This window comes from Triticum aestivum, chromosome 7B (assembly GCF_018294505.1).
Source record: "Triticum aestivum cultivar Chinese Spring chromosome 7B, IWGSC CS RefSeq v2.1, whole genome shotgun sequence".
In the NCBI taxonomy this organism is placed as follows: Eukaryota; Viridiplantae; Streptophyta; class Magnoliopsida; order Poales; family Poaceae; genus Triticum; species Triticum aestivum.
In genome coordinates, this window is record NC_057813.1 from 644,879,454 (window position 1) to 644,889,013 (window position 9,560).

The 9,560-nt window shown below is 51.4% G+C and overlaps 1 protein-coding gene across 1 annotated transcript; it reads left to right on the forward strand.

Annotated features, from left to right (window-relative positions):
* Positions 1 to 3,938: 3,938 nt before the first annotated feature.
* On the forward strand, positions 3,939 to 7,840 carry LOC123161268 (ATP-dependent zinc metalloprotease FTSH 2, chloroplastic). Its single transcript, XM_044579121.1, has 5 exons — positions 3,939 to 4,217; positions 5,032 to 6,168; positions 6,451 to 6,764; positions 7,029 to 7,269; positions 7,360 to 7,840. The coding sequence occupies exons 2-5, from the start codon at positions 5,041 to 5,043 to the stop codon at positions 7,696 to 7,698; spliced, it is 2,022 nt and encodes a 673-aa protein (XP_044435056.1). The 5' UTR covers positions 3,939 to 4,217; positions 5,032 to 5,040; the 3' UTR covers positions 7,699 to 7,840.
* The last annotated feature ends 1,720 nt before the right edge of the window (positions 7,841 to 9,560 follow it).

Consider the following 9,560-nt stretch of genomic DNA (forward strand, 5'->3'; position numbering starts at 1 on the left):
CCTCTCGGTTGATCACTTTCAGTTGACTTTTGCTCTCTACGTCAGCAAAAATCATCAGGGTGGAATTGACATGAGGGTACTCTCCATCACTGTCCTCTTTGTCCTCAGCCTTGTTCGACTCCTTCTCTTTGTCCTTGGGTTGTTTCCCTTGAAACTGCTGGATTAAGAGCCGGCACTGGTGAGTGGTATGTTTCGGGTAGATGAAGTTACCCTCCTCATCTTTCTTCGTGTGGATGTGACACGGTAGATCCATCACGTCATTACCTTCTTTATCCTTTACCTTCTTGGGGTTCCAAGATCCTTTGGGATTCCCTTTGAATTTGCCCTGAGTCACGGCCAGAGCTTCTCCAGGAGCAGCTGGCTCGGCCTTCCGCTTCTGTTTCCGACTGGAGTTTCCTTTTTCCGACTGACTCGTCTTATACTTGCCACTCCGGAGCCTGTCCTCTTCATCACCGTTGGCGTATTTGGTGGCAATCTCCATCGTTCGACCCAGGGTCATATCTCCGGTTCGACCAAACTTCAGGCTCAGCTCTCTGTTCTTGACACCATCCTTGAAGGCGCAGACCGCTTGATGGTCCGACACATTCTCCACAGTATGATGCAAGGTGATCCATCTCTGGATGTAGTCTCTGAGTGTTTCACTCGACTTTTGTACGCAGACTTGCAGCTCTGTCAATTCGGCCGGTCGCTTGCAAGTTCCTTCAAACGTCCTGACGAACACTCGGGAAAGATCTTCCCAGGTGTAGATGCTGCTAGGAGCTAACTGATTCAACCACGCCCTGGCCGAACCCTCTAGCATGAGTGGCAAATGCTTCATGGCCACCTCATCATTACCACCACCGACCTGTACCTCCACTCGGTAGTATTCAAGCCAAGTTTCAGGCTTGGATTCTCCGGTGAACTTACTTACCCCAGTCGCCAACCTGAAATTGGGGGGTATCACTGCGGCTCTGATGGCTCTGCTAAAGCATTCTGGACCTAAAACATGGACTCGGCTGCTAGTGGGCACATCTCTATCATGGCCACCTCTATGAGCTCTGTTCCGGTCGACCAAACCTTGCACGATGACGGATCTCGTGTCAAAGCCTGGTTCTCTGGGATCGATTGGAGCTCTCCGTCCAACACTGAGCTGGCGCCTGTCATCTTGCTGCCGATGAGCGTTAGACCCACTTCTTGGGGGAGGAGTGGGCACTCGACGCCTATCGTCACGGTCAAATCGGTTATCATAGTGGTCCCGCCGGCCTTCACGTCCCACGCGCCTCGAAGGTGACCTTGGGTTGTGAGCCGACTGAACAGTATTCGTAGCGACGGATCGACTGTGAATCCTGTTGCGCGACTGTGACACAACTGAATTCTGATCTCCTGCCGCCCGGAGCAAATCCCTGATCTGCATCAAGCCTCTTCCAGCCTCCGACTGGGAGGGCTGAATTGACCCCGCTATATGGGCTGCAGCTGCCAAATTCTGAATCGAGGTTCGATATACCTGAGTCGGTTGAGGAAAGAGCTGAGTCATCTGGAGTCAGGTACTCGTTGACGAGCACGCTCGTCGAGTGCTCGCTGCAGGTTCTCCAGTCAAGCGCGTTCAGCCAAGTTGGCCAAACGCGCCTCTTCCAAGGCACGAGCCTCAGGAGTTTCTCCTACGATGGGAGTATGCAGGGCATCCATGTTCCAGCAACGAAGATCTTCCCTTTGCTGAGAAGTGAGTGGCTCGGGCTGATATTCTTCGTGGGCCTGAGCGGGCTCGCCTCCGTCGTCCATCCCGTCAGCGCGGGGGAAACCGGGAGGGCTACGAGGCCCATTGACCATCAGGACCTCCGCCGCTGGATCACTGCTGTCGCACTCGGATGCAGTCTCCACGGAGCCAGTCGACAGATCGAACAGGCCGTAGAGAGATTCGTCGGGCTCAATTGCCGCGACTTGGGTGGTGGCCGATTGGCGAGCCACTGCGTGCCTCACCCATCGCTGAAGTCTCGACTAACCGGAGGGCTTGCGCTGGCGGGAGACAGGGAGGGAGGACGGCACAGGAGCCAACCGGTATGGGGTCGACGGCTGCCGCAGCAGGACGCCGCGGACACACGCCCGAAAGTGCGTCGCCCCGCGGACGGGGAGCGCGTCGATGTCGAGTGGTGCCTCCTGGAGCCAAGCGGAGTCATCGGCGATGAAGGCGAGCGCACCGAGACGGATCTCGCGGCCCTCGACCAGAGTTCCGCCAGAAACCATGATGAAGGCAATCGGACAAATTGCAACTTCTCCAAAAAGTCGCTAAGACACATGCCCCACGGCGGGCGCCAACTGTCGTGGTTCTGAGTCTGACAGTAGAATGGGAGGTAGGTATGGAGAGGCAAGATCCTAGCTATGGAGTAGTTGTACACACGAGTGTTTAGCGAGTTCAGGCCCTTCTCGGAGGAAGTAACAGCCCTACGTCTCGGAGCCCGGAGGCGGTCGACTGATTTCTGTGTATATGAGTTACAGGGGTGCGAACCCTTTACACTGAGGAGGGGGGTGGCTTATATAGAGTCCGCCAGACCCCTCCGTCCCTCAGTTATGCAGGGTTTAAAGTACATTAAGATAGGGGGTTACTAGTAACGCCCTCGTAAAGTGCCATGAAGACTATTAAAGCTACTTAATGACAGACCGTTGCGTGCTGAGTGGCTTTAGGTCTCCTGGCCGTCGAGTGGTTGGCTTCATGGTCGAGTGGCTATCTTCATCGTCGAGTGAAGTCCCTCTTGGTCGAGTGAAGTCCCTCTTGGTCGACTGGAAGGTAGCTTCTTCTAAGGATGTCCTTGGGTAGGGTATCCTAGATGGGTCCATGACCCTACCCTAGGTACATAACCTCATCACCAGGAAAGGTTGGTCCTTTTGGGGAGAAAAAACTGGGTTGGCTCACACCAGAGAGACAACTCACGAGAGCCTTTTTTTAACTGCTAATGATGTTTTTTTTTGCAATGAGAATGCATGAGATGGGTGGGCCGAATCGAGCAACCGAGCAAGAGACGTCCGTCTGTACGCTAGTGCGCGTGTGGACCATTGTCCTGTGAGCTGGTGACGGAAGCTGATGTGGCGTTCTAAGGGCATGGCCAACGGTTAGCTTCAGAGGTGATGCTCCGCAGGCCACCTAGGTTCGGATGCCATCGTGGCAATGAACTGACAGCCTCAAGGTAGCAGGTGCTGCCTGCAGAGGAGGCTGGTGCTTGGATGAAAAGCAGAGTAGGAAAAAGGAGAGAGAAAGAAAGAGAGAAAAGGGTGCAGCATGCAGGGACCTCTGAAGCAGTGCGTGCGTTGGGTGATAGTTAATATCAGCGATGGCCCTAGCTCTCCTAGCCGATGTGTATGTACGGGAGCAGCACCTTCCTGCTGCCTCCATTGTACATGCTCTAATCGCTGGTCTACACTGGTCAATTTGGGATTGGCCCCATCTGTAAGCCTGTAATTGAGTGCTTATGTGGCTAGGCTGCTGATGTGGATAGACTGCATGTCAAGAGAAATAAAATAGTGGGGATGAACTATTTAGGTATTATAGATTATAGATACAGACGTGCGCATCAGCCGACGGGCTTCTTGTATTTTTTGGGAAATAAACTCCAATCCTTATATCAAAGAGACGCTTATTGTACACCTAGACAAAATTCCTTACCAGTAGTCCAGTACAAGTATGAAAGGAAAACAAATAAGCGGGAAAAGGTGTCTCTGAAGTCTTGAGGCGACACGAGGCTTAGGCAAGGTCCGACGAGCAGCTGATTGTACTACCACAGCCACAGCCACTCTCTTCCTTGGCACGCGACGACAGGACACGTGTCCAGAGGTTGTTGCGTGAGCGCGAGCCCAGCCACGACGCCGAGGCCATCGTCCACGGGAAAATAGCACGGTCCATTTTCACTGGGAGGCTCAGAGGCGAGGGTCGTTTTCTTCTACGCGGCCGGTTTACGTCTATGTGGGCTCATCTCTTCCTTATCGGCGCTGTGGGAGCAGAGCCGCCCACGTCGCCCATCCCCCTCCCCCCCTCCCGAAATCCCCACGCAACTGCGCACCACCGGAGGACACAAAACCACCACCGCGAGGCAGAGCCGGAGGAGGAGGAAAAATCTGCGGCCGCTAGCTCCTCGTCGGCCAGTCAGTCACCGCCCCGCTACTTATACACTCGGCTCGGCTCGCTCCCCTTCCCTCACAATCGCCCTCTTCCCCCTCTTCCGCCCCGGCCCCGATCCAGCTCATCTCAGGTGCGTCACGCCTCTTTGATTTGATTCGATTTGTTCCGAATTTCAGCTTCAAACCTGCCCGCTCAGGTCCTACGCAGAGGAGCATCCCGCTAGATTCCGTTGTTTCTCCTCCCGCCTGTGGGTCTGGAGCAAGCGTTGGTGTGGTGCTGGTGTTCGTCTGGGTGTCTGCCTGGAGAGATTTTGGGAGGGGGTGAACTCGGGCTGGGGAGATGGATGGCGTGTGTACTGGACTAATCTAGGCTCTGATAGCTGCGAGCGTAGTGAGACCGTCTGATTGCTCTTGCTCAGGTGTCAGTTAGTAGAGTAATCTGAAGTACATACATACAGATACAGGCTGCTGGCGGCACTTTGAGTTTGAGGGGATAGATACATGCCTCTAGTTGCTTGTAGTTGGAGCAAAGGGATGAAATGGTTGGTTGGTGGCACCTCTAGTTGTCTGGTTCCATCCTAGTTCTTCATCCCAAATAGCTCTTGTCTGGTGGACACCATACCATACCTTTGCTGCGAAACATTTTGCATCCCAAGACCCAAGGGCTGGTGCTAGCTAGTCTAGTGTCCAAAATGAATGAGTTGATCGATGTAGGCGTATGCTCTTCTGATTTGTGATGCTGATGGGGCCTTCTGCCCGTAGAATTCGTTGATTCAGTTGAACTGAATTAATGATACAAAGCATTAAACTTAGGGAAAGTACATGGCTGTCTGGGTACCATTATGATACAAAGCATTAAATTTATGATTCGTTAGTTTTGGTTACTAACGATTATTTTCTGTCTCTGATTCATGCTGATGATATCTCCGTTCATTTCATCCGCAGTGAGCAAACATGGCGCCATCCATGAGTCTTGCAGCGAAAGGGCTGCTCCCCTTCGGAGCGCTCCCCTCGAGCGGCGTCGCGCAGAGGCCGGTGTCCGTGACCGCCTCCCTGGAGCACAAGCCAAACGATTCTAAGAGGAAGCTACTGAAGCTTGCGCTCGGAGGAGTCGGCCTGCCCGCCTTGCTGAGTGCCAAGAAGGCTCTTGCGGATGACCAGGGCGTCTCCTCCTCCAGGATGTCTTACTCGAGGTTCCTCGAGTACCTCGACAAGGACAGGGTGAAGAAGGTCGACCTGTTTGAGAACGGGACGATCGCTATCGTGGAGGCCATTTCTCCCGAGCTCGGCAACCGCGTGCAGAGAGTCCGTGTGCAGCTTCCGGGCCTCAGCCAGGAGCTTCTCCAGAAGTTGAGGGAGAAGAACATTGACTTTGCTGCGCACAACCAGCAGGAGGACTCCGGTAATCTCCTCTTCAACCTTATCGGGAACTTGGCCTTCCCGCTTATCCTTATCGGCGGTCTGTTCTTGCTGTCGAGAAGAGGAGGGTCTGGTGGCATGGGTGGACCCGGTGGACCTGGCTTTCCTCTTGGTTTTGGCCAGTCCAAGGCCAAGTTCCAGATGGAGCCCAACACCGGTGTTACCTTCGATGATGTTGCTGGTGTTGACGAAGCAAAGCAAGACTTCATGGAAGTGGTTGAGTTCCTGAAGAAGCCAGAGAGGTTCACCGCCGTTGGTGCCCGCATTCCCAAGGGTGTGCTGCTTGTTGGTCCTCCTGGAACTGGTAAGACTTTGCTTGCCAAGGCGATCGCAGGAGAGGCTGGCGTGCCATTCTTCTCGATATCGGGTTCTGAGTTCGTGGAGATGTTTGTTGGTGTTGGTGCCTCCCGTGTTCGTGATCTCTTCAAGAAGGCCAAGGAGAATGCTCCTTGCATAGTGTTCGTTGATGAAATTGATGCTGTTGGGAGGCAAAGAGGAACAGGTATCGGTGGTGGGAACGATGAAAGGGAGCAGACTCTCAATCAGCTACTGACTGAGATGGATGGTTTTGAGGGCAACACTGGCATCATTGTTGTTGCTGCCACCAACAGGGCTGACATCTTGGATTCCGCTTTGCTTAGACCTGGACGCTTTGACAGACAGGTTAGTTTCTATCCAGCTTTTTTTAAGGTTAATAACGTCAGTCTGGAATTTTTGCATGTCCCTATTTCCATATTCTTATCATTGCAATTATTCCTGCAACAGATTTTAGAAAAAATAATCTTAGTGAGGTTCTCACGTGCTTGTAAACCTCAAGTCCAATTCTAGTTCAGAGCTTGAACTATCTTTGAATATCTTAAAACTTGGAACCTGTTAGAACCTATTTTAAAAAATTATTCTGGATCTTGCTTAACATTTGGATATACCTCGTAACTTGTTTCACAGGTGAGTGTTGATGTTCCTGATGTACGTGGAAGGACAGAGATTCTCAAGGTGCACGGTAGCAACAAGAAGTTCGATGCTGATGTTTCCCTTGAGGTCATTGCAATGAGAACACCTGGGTTCAGTGGAGCAGACCTGGCGAATCTTCTGAATGAGGCAGCCATATTAGCAGGCCGACGTGGGAGGACCGGAATTTCCTCGAAGGAGATTGATGATTCAATCGACAGAATAGTGGCTGGTATGGAAGGAACTGTCATGACAGATGGGAAGAGCAAAAGCCTTGTTGCTTACCACGAAGTTGGGCATGCAGTTTGCGGGTAAGAGAGAATCTTCATCTCTTCGAATCCCGCATTGGATCTGATGGATTTCTCAGCATTTCTGTAGTGCATTTAGATACTGTTTTGTGCTAGCGAAGACTTCCGACCTCCTTTTGCATGCACCATTATGTGTGTTAAGATGCTTTTTTCTCTGAAGAGGATACTGTAGGCTTATGCTTTCAGGCGTTTCCCGTTCCTTTTTATTACTCGCATTACAAACTTCCCAACAACCTGGTTCATATCTGAAGATGTTACTTTTTGCAGAACTTTGACGCCTGGCCACGACCCCGTCCAGAAGGTTACCTTAGTTCCAAGGGGTCAAGCCCGTGGTCTCACCTGGTTCATTCCCATGGATGACCCAACGCTCATCTCTAGGCAGCAGCTCTTCGCCAGAATAGTCGGCGGCCTTGGCGGCAGAGCTGCTGAGGAGATCATATTCGGAGATTCTGAGGTGACCACTGGAGCTGCTGGTGACCTGCAGCAGATCACTGGCTTAGCCAAGCAGGTATGCTCCCATTTTGTCATAACAGCTTCTGCTAATTTATCAGATTTATCTAAACGTTTCATCGTACTGATCGTGATTCTTCTGCTGCAGATGGTGGTGACATTTGGCATGTCGGACATCGGCCCGTGGTCTCTGATGGACGCGGCGCAGAGCGGGGACGTGATCATGCGGATGATGGCTCGGAACTCCATGTCGGAGAAGCTGGCGCTGGACATCGACTCGGCGGTGAAGCAGCTGTCGGACCAGGCCTACCAGATCGCCCTGCAACAGGTGAGGGACAACCGCGTGGCCATGGACAAGATCGTGGAGGTGCTCCTGGAGAAGGAGACGCTGAGCGGCGACGAGTTCCGGGCCATCCTGTCCGAGTTCACCGAGATCCCCGTCGAGAACCGGGTGCCCCCGACGCCCCAGGCGGCCGTCCCGGTCTAGGTTCGCCCGCATTTATAGGGTTGGAGAATTTGTTGTTGTTGTAAGATGTTCATATTTCTTGGATGTACACTAATTCCTACTCGAGGCACGGCATGTAATGTAACTCACTCGCGGTTAATTATAAGATGTAATTACTTGGGAAGGATTTTTTGCGCGAGAGCTCCTGGTTTCCCATTGGCAGGGAAACTCTGCTTTCTCCTGATGCAGAGGGGAAGAAAAAGAGCCTTGGATGGTCTTTGTCAGGTTTCGGCATTTCGAACCTGTACTTCTACATTCAACAGTTTTCATCGTATGATCTTTCGAACGAACTTTGGTTTAAGTTTGGTTTCGTTAGTAAATTTATGTATAAATTGGTTGATTAAACTATGGCAGTGTGTGGATATCAAACTCGGATGCCAAGTCTACTCACGTGTGATGTTTCGTGAAAAATAAAACCCAGGAAATGTATCCGTTGCGAAGAAAATATAGTCTGGCCTACTATCCATCCAAGCAGTTTTTTCCTACACATAGGAATTTTTTTGTATTTTTTGTCACGGATACATTTCCTAGTATATTTTCACGTAATTTCACAAAAATAGATTGGACACTCAGGCTTGATATCTAAAATCCTTTTTTCTAATTTCCCTATTTTTTTAACTTAATGTTCATATTGGGGGTTGGAGCACCCAGTTGCCCCAGATCCTCTTCCACAAGTTTGTGGCATCACAAGTTCTGGCTAGTGCATCACTTCTCTGATTTACATCTAGACTTTTTGTAGGACTGTTCACAATGGATATCTATCAGTCAGTTCACCATCTTGCCAAAGTGGTGGTCTCCAGTCAGTGTTCTAACAATGAGTCAGACGACCACATGACTAAACTTTTGACAAAGTTGCCATCAGTTCTCTAGAGAAGAAAAGGATACCTGAGCACTCAACGTGTCCTCTGCCATCGCATAGAACAATGCCATGACACATGGCGTTATTTGTCTCGTCCATTATTAGGTAAAACAAAGGAAACGGCCTAGGTTGACATTTTGGGCAGAAGAGTAGTTGTACCTACTTTCCCCAGATCAAATTTTTTTAGTACGGGTCCTTGCAAACACACCCATATGAATAATAAAATTACTAACAAATCCTTGGGAGTGTTGAAGTCTTCTTCCCTTCATCCATCTCATCCATCATTGGCGCGCCGTGAGCATAGCTCGATGCCGCCTCGGCGGAGCAAACTTTTATAAAGCCAGGAACTTGTGTAGGCATGGCTGCGAAGTCGTCGATGTAAACCAGGAGACATCGGCAGGCGTGACCTGCGAAGCAAATGACCGCCCCGAAAAAGAAAACGCCAATAAGGCCCTGTAAAAACTCCCAAGACCACGAGCGCCGACTGAATACAAATGGAGGATCCACTGGAAACCTAGACCGACCGTATCCCGGAAGACCCGTCTGAGACATGGCTCTGCACGCCCTCCGCCGGTGCTATGCACACCAACAAAACGGGGAAAGGGTGGGGATATCATTATTCCTACACTGGGATAGCACCGCCGCAAAAAACAAACACGAAGACTCCCTAAAGAAATATGGAAAATTTTACCCATGTCGCTGCATGATAGGTCCGGGTATGATGTTGAGCTCACTACTGTACAGGGCGGCGCGCCGAGACCCTCTTCTCCGGTGATCTAGCTAGGCCGGACCGCCGTTGAAGATCGCCACGCTAGATCCCTCTGCCTGCCATCGTCGAGGACGATATGACGCAAATCACTCAAATACGCGTCTCCTTCGCCATCTCGCAATCGCCCCCAGGCCTCCACAATGGGCTACCCCTGAACAGGATCTCCTCACCACCGTCGTCCCGTTGATTTTGCCCGATGACATACCCAGGCGGCGA